Consider the following 20,871-nt stretch of genomic DNA (forward strand, 5'->3'; position numbering starts at 1 on the left):
AAATTTTTTTGAGGCAGAATCTTACATAGCCAAGGCTGACTCTGAACTGCTGAGTCTCTTGGCTCTATCTCCCAAGCATTAGAATTATAAACATGAGCCACTATAGCCAGTTAAAACTTAAACCTGGTTGATGCTCTTTTCTTCACCAGACTGTACCCTTTCCATGTCTTATATGTTTTGTGCTTTCTCAATAGATTAATGCAATAAGTAATGACCATAGTAAGTAGTAAGTATACTACAGCCTAGAGGTTATGCTGACTTCAGATTTCCTCCAAGCAACTTAGCTCTTAACTTTTGAATTCAGCCTCACTCAAATGATCAGGTGGGCAGAAATGAGCCAGATTATTTTGCCAGAAGGTAAAACGGCCTTTAGTCCTTGTACCTAGCTGAGATCTTCTTGACCAGGACAGTATTGTTCACATTTTTGTCTGTAGTCTTTTATTCCACATTCCCACCAGAATATGCTGTTAAGCTTTACTTCAGCACTCAATCAAACCCTTCCAAATTCTTCCTGCAAACCACCTCCAGATGCCTACAGATTTGTGTGATCAGGTATTCACAGCAGTGGCTCCACTTCTGGGTATCAACTTTATTACTTTTCTCTTGTTGCTGTAACAATACCTGACATGAGGTTTATCTTGGAGATACAGTTCATCACAGTGGGCAAGGCATGGCAGTGGGGAAAATGAGGCTGGTCATATTGTGTCAGGGAAGTAAAGAATACTGATGTTCAACTTGTTTTTTCCTTTTGCCCTTTTTATTCAGCCCGAGACTCCAGCCTGTGTGATCATGGTGGTGATGTAAACCTATGTGAGAACTTCCTGAAGGAGAGCATTGTCCAGTCCTTTTGCAAAGGACACTATCTCTAGATAGGGAGAGACTCTCTGCTCCAGGTTTGGCCTTGAACTTGTAAAGTTCAGGGTTTGTGACTTGATCTTTTCAGGTCAGGACATCAATGCCAATTAAACCTACTGGTTGTTAACTATTTTCCAGCACTCCAGTACTTCCTAAACATTTTCTTCCCAAAGTGGGAGAGGGATGGAAAGAGAGTTAGAAGTTAGAGCCCTAGCATTTTAAAATGGGTACTAAGGCCAGTGATTGCTTAGTGGTCCATCCTCTAGATGCAGGCCTAGATGACATTTAGTTCTTTAGGACCCACACCCCACTTATGCAAAAGGACTGTCTGTTCAGGTTTCCTTTAGTTTTAGGGACAAGCGAGAATTCCCCCAGGACTTGCTGCCAGGTGTGTGTCACTGCTCATGGCACATACTGTGTTGCTGCTATACTACTAGACTTTGCTAGTACCCAAACCGTAGTTCCTTTCTGCCTTTGTAAGATGTGGATAATGCTTCCTGCCACTTGGGTTGTGGTGAGGACAATTAAATGAGGTCACCTTTGTATCTGGTACCTGGCATGGGGCAAAGCACTCAGCTAATATGAGTTCATCCTTCCTGTCTTCCCTGCATAGCTGCCTAGTCTTGCTTGTATCTTTGCTCTGCTGTACACATTGCCAGGCTCTGACCATCTCTGATGCTTAGAGGCAGAAATGACTTTCTCATCCAGTTATCAGGCATTTCTGGAGGTTTTGGGGTATTAATACTTAACTCAAGCGCCAGCCTTAATGTCAGAGTAAGGTCTCTTTCCGTTTCATAAAAGCAAGGGAGTGTTCATCTGTTTTGCAGTGCCACTCATATTGTGTGTAGTCATTGTCTATTTCTCTGCCCCTCCCCTAGTTTATCAAGACAGAGACAAATCTCTTTCATTTTTCAGTCCTCTCACTGTCCAGTTTATGGTGACTCATATTTTGGGAGATGATTAACTAGAAGCCCCATTTCTCCCCTCATCCTTTTTTCTATCTTCCTCCCATATTTGGGAGGATGCTGTTCTCCCTCTTAACTCTCCCCTTTATCAGGTGTGGAGTTAGAATTAGAAGTTCCTCTTCTGGAAACCCCTTGATGGTCTAGGCTTTGTGGTTCTGGGAAATGGCTGACAGTGTGAGCAAGGATGAACTTGGAGTAACTAGCTAGTGTACTAGTGCACAGACTCCAGGGTGGGAGGAGCACCTGGGCTACTGGAAGGTTGTGCATAAACAGGTGTGTTTGTGCTGCCCAGGGAAGCACATTAAAGGCTTTTATAGGTGCGTTTGTCATCTCTGCAAATGAAGCCACACCTTCCTGATGTGGTGGGACCTGAGGGTGAGGCTGGCTAGGTCTTCTCTTGTCCTTCTTCATTCTCTATCAAGCCACCACCTAAGACTTTCTGAGGGTATCTCTATTGTACATCATCTCTTTATGCTGGTCTCTTCTCTTTTATGTTTAGTAACCACTAAACCAGTATATGTTATTACAGAGCCTCTTTAGGTCCTGACTAAAGTCCTGAGTTCTTGACAGATGTGTCAAGTACATCAAATGCTTCCCATGTTTATAGCTGGTATGACAAGCTTAGGCAGCTTCCTACAACCAGGAAACAGTACAGTAATGAAGCTGGCTGGGTTGAAAACCAGGGCTTTTTTTACAGATCGCGTTCCAGGACAGCCAGGACCTCACAGAGAACCCTGTCTCCAACAATCAATAACAACAGAAGAAAACCAGGTCTTTAAACCTCCAGTTACTGTGCCCACTCTGCCAGAGAGCTCTCCTGTTTTTTTATGGGATGGAGTATACCCATTGCCTGTAGTGGGGTACAAAAATGGCCCTTTTAGCAGGGATCCTATAAGTTCCTCAGTAGGGTAATGCCCCCTAGGAATAGGCTTCACATTCTGTTGTACAGCCCTGTTGCTGGGTCAGGCTGTCTGCTTCTGGCAACCAGTAGAGGGCAGGAGGAGCCTGAGAAAGATCTGCTTCATTTTGAAATGGAAATGTCTTAAGCTGTCAAGGTCATTACTATTATTTTAATTTGGAGGTATGAGTTTGTATAGGTTCACTTAACCAAACCTTTGGGATCAAATGTAATTTGGAATTTAGAAACTATTCAGAATTTGGCAAAGTCTCCTGGTGTTTATACTTTGATTATATAATACTTTAGCAGAGGCTAGAGCAGTACCTCAGGATCACATGCCTGAATGTTTCTTTGTGACAGTGTTTCAGTCTTCACCCTCAAGTAGGCCATCTGGTTGTATGTCAGTTCTCTTCAGGTTATGATGGGACATTAGATTAAGACTTTGGGATTTCTGTATTGTTTGAAGTCCCTTGATGTTTAAAACATTTAGGGATTTGGAATTTTAGATGAAGAATAGTGAATCTTATTGGGAAAGGAGGTTAAGAAAAATCACCTATAGCATAGCATGAATACTTAGGATTATATTTTATTGTCTACTTTTTTCCATTATGTAGAGACTTGTGTAAATGTACATGTAAGTGTATTTAGACACACTTGATATCATAGTTGGCTCACTTTCTGCCTTACAAAATATATTTTAGAATTTCCCAGATGTTTATAGGCTTCTTTAGCATCTTCCCTGAGTGAACTTCTTGATAGAGAACCACATTCTTCATTTAAGGACTTAGGGGGTCCAGGCCTCTGGCTGCCTGGGCCAGGTCTTGCAATATCTAGAGCAGGGATCTGAAAGCAGATGAAGTTTCTATTTCTAGGGGATCTGGGACCTCTCTGGGATTAAGTCTTGTTCTTGTCCAGTGACTGAATCTCTTGCATTTTGGTTACAGAGTAGTCAAGAAGGGCTGTGAATTTCCCAGTATCCTTTTTTGCCAATCATCAGGCCTCTCAGGAATTGAGGACAGGATCCTGGGGAAGAGGTACAGGCTTCCCTGGGTATGGGTTTTCCCTGTTGCTGACCTCCCACTGTTTCCTCCAGCAGGAACACTGGTTTGAAAAGGCCTTACGGGACAAGAAAGGCTTCATCATCAAACAGATGAAGGAGGATGGTGCCTGTTTATTCCGGGCTGTAGGTGAGTCTCTGCCTTGTTCCTGCGGGCTGTGGGGCTTAAAGATACCTCTGAGCTGTGTCCCTGTTGTCAGCAGCCCCTGAGACAGAATTTCAGCAGAGTTAACTAGTTGGTATTTTAGGATAGCCAGGCATGAACCTAATGTTAGCGTTTGGCCTCTTGTCTTAGATTGTGTTGAGTGAATAATAACAGCAATAGTAGTGATAAAGTGACATCACTTAGAGACTTAACACTACTGGAAACCCATCCATCCATCTATCCATGTTTTTGTTTGTTTTTGAGACAGGGTTCTCTGCATGTAGTCTTGGCTGCCCTGTAAATCATACTAGCCTTGAACCTAGAGATCAGCCTACCTCTGCCTCCCAAGTGCTGGGATTAAAGGGTTGAGCAGTCACCACCTGGCATGGAAACCCCAGCACCCCCCGCCCCTTTTCTTTGTTTTTCAGGATAGGGTTTCTCTGTGTAGCTCTGGAGCCTGCCATGGAACTCAACTCTGTAGACCAAGTTGGCCTCGAACTCAGAGATCCAACTGTCTCTGCCTTCCGAGTGCTGGGATTAAAGGTGTGCACCACCGCCTGGCCTGGAAACCCTTTTATTATCCCACAGTGTAGGTGAATGTGGGGACTGATGTTGCTTCTACTTGTCAGATGAGAAAGGTGTCTCAGAAGTGGGAAGTGGCTTGCCTAGGGTTACACAAAAAGTATGTGGTAGTCAGGATTTTATATCTAGGTTAACCATATTACGTTGTCACTTTGGTATGTAAGAGTTTGTACCCAGAGTTTTCTGTGGTGTGGTGTGGTGTGTTGGGGAAGGTCTCTATTCTGTGTTTGTGCTTGTGCCTCTTTTGTGAAACTGGGCATGTTGAAGCACGCCCTTAATCCCAGCATGCAGGAGGCAGAGGCAGGTGGATCTCAGTGAGTTCAAGGTCAGCCTGGTCTATGTAGCGTGTTACAAGCCAGCCAAGTATATTTTGTCTTGTTTAAAAAAAAAAAACCTAGATCTTTATAGGTTTCTATATTAGGGTTTTTTTTTCTTTTACCTTGCACAAAAGTAGAGAAAATAGTGAGCCCTTTCAGACTCTTCATCTAGCTTCAAAAAGTCATTAACACAGCTGGGTGGGGGTTGCACAAACCTTTAATCTGGGAGGCAGACATGGGCAGATCTCCGTGAGTTCGAGGCCAGCCTGTCTACAGAGCAAGTTCCAGGACAGCGAGGACTGTTACACAGAGAAACCCTATCTCAAAAAAAGAAACCACACACACACACACACACTCATTAACACACAGATAGATAGCCTTACTTTATAACTACCCTGCCCACTCTTTTTCACTTCCCTGAAGCAGTGTTTTTACAGTACAACTTAACACAGGATCATTTCATTCATAAATATTTCTGTTGTTTTTTGGTTTTCGAGACAGGGTTTCTCTGTAGCTTTGGAGCCTGTCCTGGAACTCTGTAACCCAGGCTGTCCTCGAACTCACAGAGACCTGCCTACCTCTGCCTCCCAAGTGCTAGGATTAAAGGCGTGAGCCACCACCACCTGGCTTCTGTATGTTTCTTTAACAGATGTGTCTGTATTGGTTTCTGTACAGCTGTCAAAACTAGAAAAATTCTTTTTTTTTGAGACAGTCTCACTCTCTAGTCCAAGGTAACCTGAAACTTGGAATAATCCTGTTTCAGCCTCCTAAGAGCTAAGATTATAAGTGTGAGACACTATTTACAGCTAAGAATTAGTAATTTTTTTTCAAGATTTATTTGTTATGTATACAGTGTTCTACACGCATGTATACCTGCATGACAGAAGAGGGCACCAAATCCCATTATAGATGTTTGGTAAGTTACCATGTGGTTACTAGGAATTGAACTCAGGGCCTTAACCTCTGAGCTATCTCTCCAGCCACCAAGAATTAGTCATTTTTTGAGACTGGGTCTCTGTTAGTCCTGGCTGTTCGGTCTGTGTAGACCAGGTTGGACCCAAACTTTGAGATCCACCTGCTTCTGCCTCCCAAGTGCTGGGATTATAGACATGTACTACTGTGCCAGGGTGGAATTAATAATTTCTAAATATTGTCTACTAAGCCTGAGCTAGATCTTTGAGTCCCTTGTGGCTATGAATCTTTGTCCAAACGAGTAAATGTGAAATCTCATACCAACTTGAAGGGAGACAGGAGTGTGACCTGTTCTCTTCCCACACCAGAGGTTCTGTCTTCCAGGGAAAATTGCTGGGAAGCCAAAGATTTGACTTTTAGTTCTGGCCCAGTTTATAACTGCTGTGTGGCTCTTAGACTGTTTTCTGATCTGTGAAATGGTGGTGGTCCCAAGGACTCCTTGAGTTCTTTCTAGGTCTGTTTTTAGTTTCTGGATGACCCTCATGTCTGTTATAAGCTATACTGGATCAGGTACCACTCCTGGGCAAGTGATTCTTCTTTCTGGACCCTCTTTTATTAGCTGGAGAATTGATTAAAGGATTCTACTGTTCTGGCTTGATTTGCTTTGGTAAATCCCTTAATGCTTGATACATAATAAGTTTTTTTTTTTTTGGTTTTTCGAGACAGGGTTTCTCTGTAGCTTTGGAGCCTGTCCTGGAACTCCCTTTGTAGACCAGGCTGGTCTCGAACTCACAGAGATCCGCCTGTCTCTGCCTCCCGAGTGCTGGGATTAAAGGCGTGCGCCACCACTGCCCGACGATACATAATAAGTTATCATGGAACAGTAGCACTAGTATTCTCAGTTGTGCCCCAGAGCCAGAAATATTTGTGGGATGGATTGACAAATGGCTGCTCACCCTCTACCAAGCAGAGACTATTCAGAAAATGGTGTCTGTTAATTGAGAGGACAATCCTAACTTTTCCTACTCTCTAGTTTGAAGTCATCTTCTCCCTGGACTACTCACTAGAGAAAGAACTTGCTTTGGAGGTATCTTGGGGATAAAGGGAAGGCAGAGAATGAAAAGGTGAGGAGGACCTAGTAGTTTCTAGGCCCTGTATTAACCTCAGGCTAGATGGAGGAGAGGCAAGATTACTGTTGGGCATATGGGTTCATGCTCACTGAAGAAGCTTGGGGCTCTTGAGGACCTAGTATGAATAGTACCTCACATCAAGAGCAATTTTTGTATGTATGTGTCTGTTTATCTAGCTCCCCCTCTCCTCAATTGGGGCCTTCCAGTAAGGGGCCCAAGCACACAGGAAGAGCTGACCACAGCAGGTTAAAAGGCCTTTCCTTATCAGCACTATGGCTACACATTTCCCCTGACTGGGCTGCCCTCAGCTTTTCTCTGTAAAACCTCAAGTCCTATGGCCTCTCCCCTGAAGTACATGGTCCCTGGTCTCTAGGCCTCCTAGAGGTTTCCCTGGTGCAGAGTACACAATATGTGTGCCGGGGAAGGGGACTTTGTCCCCAGGCTTTCTGCTGTCCCCGTTTCTAGCCTAGCTTATACAGGGACAGATGGTCATCACCTTAGGCTTTGTACCAGGGCTTGCAGGCTTTAACTTCCTACCATGTATTAAATAGTGAAGGGAACATGTAATGTAGAGTTGGACTTGAGTGACTTGCCCACGTATATGGCACTTTGTTGTTGTTTCCCTGACCCTACTGTGTGCCATACATTCATCTGTGTGCTTCAGGCCCTCCTGAAAATTTTGGATCATTATCCCATGAAATAGAATCAGTTGAAGGTCTGAAAAGACGGCAGAAGGTATTAGCTCAGTAGTGGAGCTTTTGCCTAGCATTCAGGAGACCCTGGGTTTGATGCCCAGCACTACCAGGGATAGAAAGGGAAGTGACAATGGTAGAGTTTGCATGGAGGCATTTAGGTGTTCAAAGAATACACAGGAGGCCCCAGGGTGTTGATTGACCCTTTCACCTAAGACCATCAGAAAACACAGATATTTACAGTATAATTCATAACAGCAAAATTAGTTATGAAGTAGCAACAAAATAATTCTATGGTTAGGGAGCGGTCACCACAACATGAGGAACTGTGTTAAAGGGTCACAGCATTAGGAAGGTTGAGAACCACTGATCTAGCTTCTTAGTTTGTCTGTTCTTTGACATCTCTGGACTTTCCTTCTTCCAGCTAGAATTTATTCTTCCATTCTTTTTTTTTTTAAAGATTTTATTTATTTATTTATTATGTATACAACATTCTGCCTGCCTGAAGAGGGCGCCAGATCTCATTACAGATGGTTGTGAGCCACCATGTGGTTGCTGGGAATTGAACTCAGGACCTTCGGAAGAGCAGCCAGTGCTCTTAACCACTGAGCCATCTCTCCAGCCCTATTCTTCCATTCTTGAGAATCTTAGGCAGGTGGTTTTCTGCCCTTTGTTTTACCACTGACATTCTGACAACACTTTTGAACCAGTATCAATTGCTTGTACCCGTTTCTCCCTGGCACCTCTTCCTAGAGATTTATGAGCATCAGTGAACTCTTGGGTGGATGTGGGTATCCTATGATCCACCTTGCCCCTGCTGTGCTCAGATAACCTCCTCTTAGAAACTTAAGTCTCACTCCCTTTTCCTCCATTTGGGTTCGACTCAGCAGAAACATCTAGCCCTGGCCATGGCAGTGGTGCTGGCCTTTGGGCCAAGTAGAAGCCACATAGGGGTGTCTGCATGGACTTCAGGAGAGAGTAGCTAGAGCTTTGTGTTATAGCCCAGAAATATTATCCAGACCCATGTCTCTGGTTGTTCTGGACTTGGAACATGGATCATCAACATTGGGAAGGATGGCTGTTAGGTAATTTTTTTTTTAATTTTTTTTTTTTTTTTTTTTTTTTTTTTTTTTTTTTTTTTGGTTTTTCGAGACAGGGTTTCTCTGTGGTTTTGGAGCCTGTCCTGGAACTAGCTCTTGTAGACCAGGCTGGTCTCGATTTTTTTTAATTTTTGAGACAGGGTTTCTCTGTGGCTTTGGAGCCTGTCCTGGAACTAGCTCTGTAGACCAGGCTGGTCTCGAACTCACAGAGATCTGCCTGCCTCTGCCTCCCAAGTGCTGGGATTAAAGGCGTGCGCCACCACCGCCCGGCTTGTTAGGTAATTTTTTAAGATTTTGCTTTTTATTATTGTTTATTTTTTGGAGCAGGCCTAGCCCAGTCTAGCCTGGAACTTTCTTGGTTGACCAGGTGGCCTTGGGCCTTGAACTTGTGATGCTCTTTGTGTCTCAACCTCCTGAGTATTGGAATTGCAGACATATTGATGTCGTGGTTTGTAACTTAATTTTGACAGGTTTTTCTTTTTGTTTTTGTTTTTTTGAGACAGGGTTTTTCTTTGTAGCCCTGACTGTCCTGAATCTCACTCTGTAGACCAGGCTGGCCTCAAACTCAAGAGAGCCTTCTGACTCTGGCCTCCCCTGTGCTGGGATTAAAGGCATGTGCCACCACCTTTTGGCCTTAGATTTGACAACTTTATAAAATGAGTAACTAAGGCCTCACTATAAAGCCAGGACCCTGTCTTATGTAGGTCACTCAACCAATGTCAGAACAGCAGTGTTTGCGATTATATCAAGACACAGGAGATTTCTCTGTGCTATTTCCTGTACACCTGTCTCCATTGACCTCTCTCTGTTCAGCATCTTTGTGTTTTCCCATTTCCTCTTGGGAATCCTCAAGCAAAAAAGCATATACCTCAGATTGGATCTGAGGTCATGTGTCTTGTGCATAGTTTGTACCCAGTGGAACAGTTGGGAATGCAATACCATTGTTGGTTGATAGATGGGTAGGACCTTTTCCTCACTCCTTTTTCATCAGTGGGGCCAGGGCTCCCACAGGAGCAGAAGGACAGTGGAGATCTACTGTTGCTCCTTGCTGCTGTGTGTACCCATGTTTGTGTGGTTTGTTTTTAGGTTCTCCACAAAAACCAAGCTTCCTTTATTAAACATACCATATTGTGTGTGTGTGTGTGTATGTGTGTGTGTGTGTGTGTGTGTGTGTGTGTGTTTGTATACAACATAGTATGTTTACATGGTATGTGTGGGCAAATGCAGGTTGTTTTGTTTTTGTTTTTCAAGCATTTTAGGGATCCTGAAGAAAAAGGACTTCTGCAGGCAGTAGAGGAGAAGGATGAAAGAAGTTTGTTAGAGATGTTGGTCATTCCTCTCCCACCTATCCCTAGCAAAGGCTGGGAAGGAAGTGGCATGGCTTCCTGAGTATGCAGTCTCACATCTTGTTTAGGTTTCAGTTTTTCCTGATTGGTGACAAGAATATATATTCACAGTATGCTGTGGTTTTGTGTTGTGGAGTTGGTCATGTGGGTATTTAGTCTCAAAGATTTCAGTCTTTTGAAGGCCCTACAGGCTGCATGTGGGTACATATGTGTGCTTCTATGTGAGTATCTTTGTATGTTCAGAGAAAGCAAAGCAGTATGGTGTGTGGGGAGGAAGGTTCGTGTTGAATCTAGAGAAGTGTGGTGTGCGGTCCCTGATACTTGTTATCTCTGCTCAGTTACAGGCCTTTCCCTTGTTTCAAGTCATTCCTTGTGCTAGCAGGGAAACTGACGTCTAGGATCAGGCCTAGCCCTAGGAAAATAAGGTGGCTGTGAGACATGAGATGGAGTGGGGGAACGTCACTTGGGACCAGGTGTTGGTGCCTTTCCATCTTTGACACCAAATATGTGAGAAATATGTGATCCTGAACTAGCTATGCTATTTCTATATCAGTGCCTCCCCCATCTTGTGTAACTTTTGTTTTTTTTGTTTGTTTGTTTTGTTTTTTTGGTGAGGATCAAATGAGTTTGAAAAGTCTGTAATAGAACTAATTAATGATCTTACTGTACTGAGAACTTGTGAGTCCTGCGTAGAAAGGGGACAGAGGTAGAGTATAGTGGGGGACCCCCTTCCAGCTGGACCCTGGAAGAAGAAACCAGGTGCATATGGCCAAGTGCAGTGTTAGCAAGAGAAGTTTCAGTTTCTGTCAAAACAGTTTCTCTGAATTCCCCCTTTATTTGTGGTTCCAGTGGGCCACTCTTTCTCCTTCCTTGGTCCACCCCACATGCTAATCTGGGAGGAGGAGGAATTTTCCTAAGGACAGAATTGGTAGGACTAGGAAAATTAGAGAAGCTAATTCATGTTATGATATGCTTTGCCTATAACATCGAAGAAAAATTTTTCCTCTTGATGGGGAGGTACTGTGTCTATTTCCTTGGAATAGAGATGCATATTTTATTACATGTTAATAATTACAAAGTTAAGGTATACACTGGGTATGGTGTTATATACTTATAATCCCAGCACTTGGAGGCCAAAGAAGGAGGATTGTTGTAAGGTTGAGGCCAGCGAGGTTGTTCCTTACAAAAGCTGGGATGAGTCTATAAGTACTATAACTTGCCTGTACCTAAGGGCCCTACACATAAAGCGAGTATTGCTAGTTTGGTAGGAATTTGGTTGTCAAAGTTTTGAACAAAGGCACTGAATTCTGTAAAGAGAGCTAGCGGTGCTTGTAATTGAAGGGATACCCCTCCTTTTCTGCATTTGGGGCTTTCCTCTGGTGGAGGAAGTGCAACAGAAATGAGGAAGGGCTTAATAAGCAATTCTCTCAACACTCTCCCTGACTGGTGGATAGCTTGCAGTATAATAGGAGTTGCAATGGCTTGCCTGATTTTTTTTTTGTTTTTTTGAGACAGGGTCTCTACATAGATCTAGCTGTCCTGAAACTCATTTTGTAGACCAGGCTGGCCTGGAGCACCTGTTTTCTTGACCACTGCTTGTGTTACAGATAGTTGACAAACCTTCTCTTGTAGTCCCATCCCCATACTGGAGATTGAACCTAGCACCCATGTTCTCCCACAGAGATATATTCCCAGCCCTCTATAGTCTTTATAATACCATTTTAAGTGGAAGAAGAGTTACTGTCCCCACTTTATGAATTTCAACCCAGAAATGAAAGACCTTGTCCAGTGCCACACAGCTAAGAGGTGACATGAACTTTCTGCCAGAAAAAGACAAGATAAAAGACCCCGTCGTGTACCCCCCAAATCTGGCATCTAGCTCTGGCAAAGAGAGATCCCTTCTGTAGGAGATACATAGTCCCCGTTATCTCAGTTCAGCTCATGGAGCCTGGTAGCCCACCCCTATTTAACCCTTTCACTCCCATCTTAGTTCCTGTTTATGGCAGCTGCAGACTGTACTGCCTCCAAGCTCAGCCTACAGAAATAGCTCCTCCAGCAGCCCAAGCAGCCACAGCAGCCTCTGTGGTCCTGGCTTCTAAGAAAGGCAGCAGCAGCTCCCAACCCCCACCCCCAGCTTGTATGCAGGACATGTGACTTGCTGGAAGTGCTGGGGAGGGGAGTGTGGCCACAGAAGCCACATCCTTGTTTACATCAGTGAAGGGGCTACCCCTTCCTGCCTTCACAGACCCTTCTCCTCCACCCCTCAGGTATCTTCACCTCTAGGATGAGTTGAGGCTGTTGTAGCTGCCCACTTTTCTTTTTCAGTGCAGCCTTTGTTTCCGTACCATACAGAACCCTCATGGAGGGAATCAGAAGGCAGTGAAGACCTGCTGGCAAGTCTTCAGAGAAAAGACTGCCAGGCCTGACTGGTGGGCACGCTCCCATTTCTAGCATCCCTGAGCCCCAGGGGCATCCCATCAGTGTGGTGAACCTCTGGGGAAACACAGGGAAATTCCCTTTTTCAAGGCAGCTAGTGAAAGTCAGGCTTGCCTTATCTTCAGACCCACGTTATGGGAGAAGAGACTCCTGTTTCTGTGCTTCAGTCTATATGGCTGCTCAGCAGACTATATTCAATTTCTTTTGCTATACCAGGTCCTGAGCTGGCAGTGCACTTAGGTGTGAGCTGCCCTCTACTTTCAGTAGAGGCCTTGTGTAATCAGTCTGTGTACACCTTTGATGAATTGAATAATAGAGGGATTCTACCACTTTATACTTATTGTCCACTAGAGACCTGCCAGGTCATACCTGTCTGGTAGCCAGAGAGTCAAGCCAGAGAACTAACCTACTAGTTATTATTTGGCAGAGTAAGTATTTTTTCTTCCTTTTCTTCTGGTTAAGATTCTAATCGTAGCTGGGTGATAGTATTGTACACTTTTAATCCCAGCATTCAAAAGGCAGAGACAGGTGGATCTCTGTGAGTTCAAGTCCAGCCTGGTTTACAAAGAGTTCCAGGACAGCCAGGACTACAGATGGGGAAACCCTATCTTGAAAAACAAAACAAAAAGATTCTAATCATGGTGGAGCATGGTGGTTTTTATGCTTTTTGTGGTAGTGGTGGTAGGCATTGAATGTAGGGTTTGGTTTGGTTTGATTTGAAATGGAGTCTAGTGATCTAGGTTGTCTTTGACCTTGGCAATTCTCTTGACTCAGCCTTGTTTATAGGTGTGCACTAACCTCCTTTGTACTTGTAATTTACAAAGGCCAGTTTACTTTTTGAGGAAACCTCTAGTTTGACATTGTCACTTTAAAACCTTTTGTTACTATATTTTCATTTCTTGGTGGGTATGGAGATTGTGGTGGCATGCCACAGGGCATATGGTCATAGGACAATTTAAGGGAATTGGTTCTCTCCTTCAACTATGTGAGTCTCACGTGTCAGGACTTTATTCAGAGTCATCTTGCTGGCCATTGACTGTGCTATACTTATACATCCCTATACTCTCTCATTCTTCATGATTGTCTAACCTGGTTTCTTTTTTTTTCCTGAGACAGTCTCATGAATTTACATTGTAGATGAAGATAATCTGATCATCCCACTTCCATATCCTGAGGGCTGGGATGAAAGACGTGGCACCGCCACACCTGGTTTATGTGTGCAAGTTCAGCACATCTTCAGACCTTGCTTGCCATTTACCACCACCCCATTACAGCACACAAAAGACCTCTCCGGGCTTGGTGTAGAAAAGGGACTTTCCCTAGTCCCTCAGCCCGTCTTTCCACTAATGAATGATGTTCTGTGACTCAGAACTCTTGTGATGACAGCTGTAACTCCATCCTTTCCTTTCTTTTGTCCCCGCACCTCCAGCTGACCAGGTGTATGGAGACCAGGACATGCATGAGGTTGTACGAAAACATTGCATGGACTATCTGGTGAGATCCTGGGGAGGGCTTGGGACAGGAGGAGGGTAGGAGGATCTCCTTTGTATACAGACCTTAATTTTTAATTCCTTCTACAGATGAAGAATGCTGACTACTTCTCCAACTATGTCACAGAAGACTTCACAACCTATATCAATCGCAAGAGGAAAAACAACTGCCATGGTAACCACATTGAGATGCAGGCTATGGCAGAGATGTACAACCGTCCTGTGGAGGTGTATCAATACAGCACAGGTACTTCTGTAGTGGGTAGATGAGGGACTAATGGTGCTTCATCAGAGCCAACCATACTGGGTCTCCTGTGGATGCTCCCTCCTTCTCTTTCTCTGCAGAACCTATCAACACATTCCATGGGATCCATCAAAATGAAGATGAACCCATCCGTGTCAGCTACCACCGGAATATCCACTATAATTCAGTGGTGAATCCTAACAAGGCCACTATTGGTGTAGGGCTCGGCCTGCCATCATTTAAACCAGGGGTAAGTGGGTCCCTGTGCCATGGGTATTTTACAGAGTGTTGGTTCTGCCCTTAGCCCACAAAATGTCCTCTCTCCTCTTTGAGTCTCTCCTTAAGTCTCACCTGTATATAAAATTAGTTACTGTTGATCAGAACTCATTCTATGGTTTTGATTTGCCTGTCCATGAGTTGGCTCACTCATCTTATGCTTATTGAGAGTGGCCTCTTAGGATACCTTGTCCTGGGTAGCCAGGCTTGCACAACTTCATAGTAGTTAGAGACAGTTGGGGTCACGGTCCTGGTGTGTAGCCTTGACCCACATACAGCTTACTAGAATGGACCCTGAGGCAGATTGTATAGGTGGGGCCAATACTGAAAACACTTCCCATAGGCCTGAGACCTAGTAAGTGTCAGAAGATGGCATTTCATTTCCCCCCATCTCCTGGCAGAAATCATTCATTCTCATAGTCTCTTTCCTCTCATCTTCCCTATTCTTTCCTCCCTCCTTTCATCCTGTCCCTTGACCTTCCTTCTCCCACTTCTCCTAGATTGCTTTTCCTATTCCTAACCCTCCTTCCTCTCCTCCCCACCCCCTCTCCTCCTTACCCCCTCTCCTCCCCACCCCCTCTCCTCCCCACCCCCTCTCCTCCCTCTTTTCTGTCTTCACTCTATCCCCTCCTGGGGATTTTGAAATCCTCTATTCAAGTCTCACTTCCTTCGAACAGAAGGTGGTCCTGCCTCATCTTAAGAAACACACTAGCATTAACATACCCTCCAACCCTGGGGTTGGGGGAACCTGTTTTGCTTTTTAATAAATTGTAGAAAAGGTTTAGATTTGCAGAATGATTGTGAGACTATTAACGTTTCCACATGCCACATTATGATGAACGTTAATGGAGCACACTTGTCGTCATTAACAAATCAGTATTGATACATTAAGTAAAGACCACGCTTTATTCACATTTCCTCAGTTTCCTCCTGGTGAACCTTTTCTGTCCCAGGACACTATCTAACATTTAATTGTTCCCTTTGACTTCTTCTGGCTTTAACAAATTTTAAAGAATTTCATTGTTTTTTTTTATTTGTGGACCCATTGTATAGTTTTGTCTATTCTAGAATGCTATATATTGGGAATTATGCAATATGTATGTAGCTTTACCAAAATGACCCCCCCCACTCACACTTAATACTATTTAAGATTCATCTATAACTTTTCCTGGGTTGACTTTCCTTTTTTTAAAAAAAATGGAATGTTTAAAAGTTTCTCTAATTAATAGAATTAATTGTTGAAATTTTTTTACATTTATCTATTTCAGGTAGGGGTGTATGAAGGTCAAAGAACAACTTGTAGGAGTCAGTTATGCCTATGAGGTTTAAACTCACTCAGGTCATCAGGCTTGGCACAAGTGCCCTTACTCCCAGAACTATCTTGCCAACCTTCAGAATTGTTTTCTCATTACACAGAGTTTCCATCTAGTTCCTTCCTCCCAAGCCACAGAGACTCTGGTACATTTCTTATAGTGTTTGACGCAGTGGTAATACATTCCTATTAAGTTCCTGCCTCATTCCTTACTCTTGTTTTGATGACTTTGGCAATTTTTTATTATTTTTGTTGACTTTGGGAATTTAAAGGAGTACCATTTAAAGGTATTACAGGGAAATACTCTTTCTGAATGTTGTTATTATTTAAACCCAGATTTTGGGTTTGGGGAGGGAAAGCACTAAGATTAAGTGCCGTTCTCAGAACAATATATCGAGTGTATTTTAGGAATAAGATCGTGACTGTTGATGTTGTCTTTGATCATCTGACAGAAGTAGGATTAAGTTTCCCACCTTTTGAATACTGTATTGTTAATGAAGGAAATCACACTTAAGGAATGAGGATTATAGCTATCTCCCTGAATTTATGTTAACCTAAACACAGAGTTACTGCTGATGTCTCCAGTTAAAATTTCTCCATCACAGGCCTCTTTCTTGCCCCCTTTCCAGTTTTGAGTAAAATTCCCACTTTAAAGTTGAGAAAACTTTACCCACCACCCACCACTCATTTACATATACATCTATAAACTGGGGCAGACTCATTAACTGGACCCCCTGGAGTCCAGTGATAAGCCCAGTTCTTTTTATATTTAGAGTTACTGAGTCTATTCATTTCCTGAGTGCCTGAGGCCACCACCTGCTTGTCCTTGCATACATTTGTAAGGTGGTTTTTGTCCCTGGGAGCCTCACTTCTTATCTGATCTTTAAAAGGCGATTAGCATACATTAAGGATTAGTCTTTGTTTTGTAAAGTTCCTTGGGTTTTGACAGAGGCGTTACAACAAAGTGCATCTATTTTAGGCCCCTAATCATTCAAATAGTTTTAGCCCCTGAATGTTCCCCACTCTTTCCCCTTCAGCGACTGATTCTTTATTGACTCTGTTTTTCCCTATTTCAGAAAGTCACATAATTGGAATCATAGTATGTAGCCTTTTCAAATGCTGCTTTCAGGTAGCAGTATGCATTAAACTTCCATGTTTTTTCATGGCTTGTTAGCTATTTTCTTATCTCTGTTCCATTTGTGGAGGCACACGGTTTGTTTAATCATTCACCTATTGAAAGATATCCTTGGTTGCTTCCAGGTTTAGATGATTATTAATAAAGCTTCTGCAAACTGCTGTGTGCAGGTTTTTGTGGGAACTTAAATTTTATGTTTAGTTGTATTACAACTTGAAGCAGGATTTCAGAATTTAAAAACTATACTATGATTTGTAAGGAACTGCTAGGCTTTGTATGAAGTGGACTGATTTTTTGTGTGTGTGTGTGTGTGTTTGTGTGTTTATCACAATGAATGAAAGTTCACTTTCCCAGGAATTGATCTTCCTACTTGTTAAGTTGGGAGCGTAGACCCCAGCCCCTTGCATCTATCCCAGCCCCCAGGCCTGAGAGTTGTATTGATCTAGACTCCAAATCCCAGCAGGCCAGGTCCTGACCCCCCCAGGTCCTGACCCACTCCCACAGATTATTTAAGTGAACTCCCAAAAGAGGAACACGTGGTCTCTTTTCTTTCCTTCTGGTGGTCCTTTTTGTGGCGTCCCGGTTCCCCCTGGGGCCACCTGAGAGTGAAGGACTCCCATTAAACCTGGATATTTTTTAATTTGGCTTGTTTTGATTTGGCTTGATTGAGAATTTGCATCAGCAGAGAGTTCATGTTAGGAAAAATTCCTAACACTACTTTTTTGTATTTTAGCCATTTTTGAAAGTTTTAGGTTTATTTGAATTGGTAACAATGTGTTGAACATTGTTTTAGTGCTCTACCCCTGAGCTATACCCAGCCTGAGTGTCTCTTAACATGTCCACTTACCATCTCTGTATCTTTCTCTGTGGTTAGATTGCTTACCTACTTTCATTTTTGTCATTTTGCAGTGCTGGGAATTGAATCCATGTTTTGTTGTTGTTGTTGTGTTTCAATACAGGGTTTCTCTGTGTTTTTGAAGCCTGTCCTAGAACTCACTCTGTAGACCAGGCTGGCCTCAATCTAACATTTCCATACATACATTCACCCTAGTATGCTACATGACAGAAAAATATGTTGTACATGCATTTATGTATTTGTGTGTGTGTGTGTGTGTGTGTGTGTGTGTGTGTGTGTGTGTGTGTGAGGAGGGGGGGAGGGAAAGAGAGAGGCTTGCTAGGGCATGGTGGAACGTGCCTCAAATCCTAGTACTCCAGAGGCAGAGAAAGGAGAATTGTGAATTCAAAGCTAATCTGGACTGCATACCAAAGCCATTGTTTTTGGGGAAAAAGAACATTAACTAAAACTTTATGAAGCAGTATTTACACTTAATCCCTGAAATATACTTTGATGTTCTCTATTATTTCATTAGTGTCACATCGCTGGATGTGGTGGCTCACGCCTGTAATCCCAGCACTTGGGAGGCTGAAGCAGGAGGATTGCCATGAATTCCAGGCCAGCTTGGCCTACATAGTGAGTTCAAGATCAGACTGGGCCATGTAGCAAGACCCTGTCTCAACAAACAAACAAATAATGCTGTAGTGTCTTAAAACTTGGCATGAAGTTCTCTCATACAGTGTCCTAGCACCCACACCATGCCGATACTGACCCTCCATCCCCTCACATAGCCACACCCAGCCTCATATATGCTTGACTCCTGCCTCCACTCCATGTCTGTCTGTACAGTTCACTTCTCTGTTCATCTCTTTCCTTTGCCCTGTGAATATTTGAGAAAGGCTTCAGCATTGTGAAATAGAGCCGTTACTAGGTGAGGCTTCTTTATATTAAGGCCTAGACTGAAGAGCCCCTTTAATCCCCAGACTTAGTGCTTCGCTTGAGGTGTCTTGGGGTTGGGCCAGCATTTCTGACCATAGGAATTCAGAATGTCAGGTCTTATAATCTAGGCCTGCTTTCCTCCAGTTACCAATCTGTACAATCTGCTGAGGAGTACTTTGTAAAAATAACTTTTCTTGTGTTGTTTTTACTAAGGCCTGTAAGCCTACCTTCCTGAGCCCATTCAGGCTCTTGCCCAGGTTCAGAGCATCACCCCACATCCCTGTTCCTCTCCTGGCAGTTTGCAGAACAGTCCCTGATGAAGAATGCCATAAAGACATCAGAGGAATCATGGATTGAACAACAAATGTTGGAAGACAAGAAACGAGCTACAGACTGGGAGGCCACAAATGAGGCCATAGAGGAGCAGGTGGCTCGAGAATCCTACCTGCAATGGCTGAGGGATCAGGAGAAACAGGCCCGCCAGGTCCGGGGACCCAGCCAGGTGGGTCATGGACTCTGTGACTGGCCTGACCAAGACCTGTTACTTCTTTTTTTTTTTGGATTTTTTTTCGAGACAGGGTTTCTCCGTAGCTTTTGGTTCCTGTCCTGGAACTAGCTCTTGTAGACCAGGCTGGCCTCGAACTCACAGAGATCCGCCTGCCTCCGCCTCCCGAGTGCTGGGATTAAAGGCGTGCGCCACCACCGCCCGGCAAGACCTGTTACTTCTTATCTTTTGGCCCCTAATGAACAGGGATAAAATATGGGAGAGGGAAGCTCCCAGCCCCATCGGTTACTCATCTCGTCTTTAGTCTTGGCATCGTACCTTGGAACTCTCAACACTTGCTTTTAAGAAGTAAAGGAGAGCAGCTTTTAAGAAACAAAGGAGAGCAGCCACCACTGCTGGTGGCACAAAGGAACAATGGGTAGCTACAAAGAGACCAGCTTTTTTTTTGGAAACCCTTTGCATGCTGCCTTCTGTACTGAGGATGTAAAACCTTTTCCTTCACTGCCTTCAATGATCCTGTCTGTCGAGGAAGACAAGGCATTGTGGTGGGGCCAGTGACCCTGGCTGTACAAAACCAGGAGGAGTGGTGGTTTTAACCAGTTGCTTTATTAGGGTGGGGAGGGGGAAGGCAGGCATCTGAGGAGGATTAGACGTTTGCAAGAGCTAAATAATCTGTTCAGCAAGTATTTATTGTAGGCCTGTGCCAGGAAGCTGGAGGTCCTATTCCTAGTGTAGCAGGATATGTTTGTGGCCCTAGCAGGCAAGATCTCTGTCCTTAGGCTGCTCGCTTTTTCAAAGTGAAATAAAATAATCATAATGAATAAATTAGTTGGAGGTATGGTAGATGAAAAATGGACAGTTGGTACAGGGGAAGAATGAGACTTGAGTGGGGCTGGTTTGAGTTTGCAGTATTAAACAGTTACGAGGTAGACCTCATCAGATGAGATGAGAAAGGGCTGTGTTAGTTGAGTATGTGAACAGAGCAAAGCCTGGGGTGGGGGCGCCATACTTGGTATAACTCAGACATAGCCTGGAGCTGAACAGAATGTATTGGGTGAAATCAAGGCAGTGGGACTAGGTTGGATAGGGGCTTGTGAACTCTGGAGAAGACTGATTTTACTCTGAATGAGGCAGAAACAGTGAAAAGGAAAAAGGATTGGATGTGAGTTAGGACGTAGCAAGATCACCTGACTACTGAGTAAAACAGTCTAAGCTAGAAAGCAAGGGTAGAAGTAGGAGACCAGTGAGGAGCAGCCTACTGGGTAGTTCATGGTGAAGGTACTGTGGTTGTGGTGTGGGGTCAGGATCTCTTGAAAAAAGAGTAGTGATTTTTCTCAGTAGCCTCCAAAGATTCGGTAGTGGTTAGGACTTTGCCTCTATTCCATTGCGGCACATTAAAGCTGTACTGTAGCCAGGACTCTGGAAGGGGTCTAAGCACTCTGGCACAGGAGGATCATAGCTGGGGTAGGTCCTTATCACGTTTTCCTTCCCTACTGCAGCCCCGGAAAGCCAGTGCCACATGCAGTTCAGCCATAGCTGCAGCCTCCAGTGGCCTGGAGGAATGGACTAGTCGGTCTCCAAGGCAACGAACTTCGTCACCCGAGCACCCTGAACTGCATGCTGAGCTAGGCATTAAGCCCCCTTCCCCAAGCACTGTGTTAGCTCTTGCCAAACCTCCTTCACCCTGTGCACCAGGTCAG

General features: G+C 43.9%; 1 protein-coding gene across 3 annotated transcripts in view; it reads left to right on the plus strand.

The window, feature by feature from the left end:
• Positions 1–20,871, plus strand: part of LOC121442674 (OTU domain-containing protein 5-like) — a 29,786-nt gene that overhangs the window by 7,909 nt on the left and 1,006 nt on the right. For 2 of the 3 annotated variants that reach the window (XM_041644283.1, XM_041644284.1), the window contains exons 2-7: positions 3,812–3,905; positions 13,865–13,929; positions 14,016–14,172; positions 14,271–14,419; positions 18,965–19,168; positions 20,671–20,866. In XM_041644283.1, the coding sequence (XP_041500217.1) occupies positions 3,812–3,905; positions 13,865–13,929; positions 14,016–14,172; positions 14,271–14,419; positions 18,965–19,168; positions 20,671–20,866 (865 nt within the window). The remainder of the gene's footprint in view (positions 1–3,811; positions 3,906–13,864; positions 13,930–14,015; positions 14,173–14,270; positions 14,420–18,964; positions 19,169–20,670; positions 20,867–20,871) is intronic. The other variant, XM_041644285.1, reaches the window with a different exon arrangement.

Source organism: Microtus oregoni, unplaced genomic scaffold (genome assembly GCF_018167655.1).
Source record: "Microtus oregoni isolate MIOR12 unplaced genomic scaffold, Mior012 000092F_ref0000046, whole genome shotgun sequence".
NCBI classification, from domain to species: domain Eukaryota; kingdom Metazoa; phylum Chordata; class Mammalia; order Rodentia; family Cricetidae; genus Microtus; species Microtus oregoni.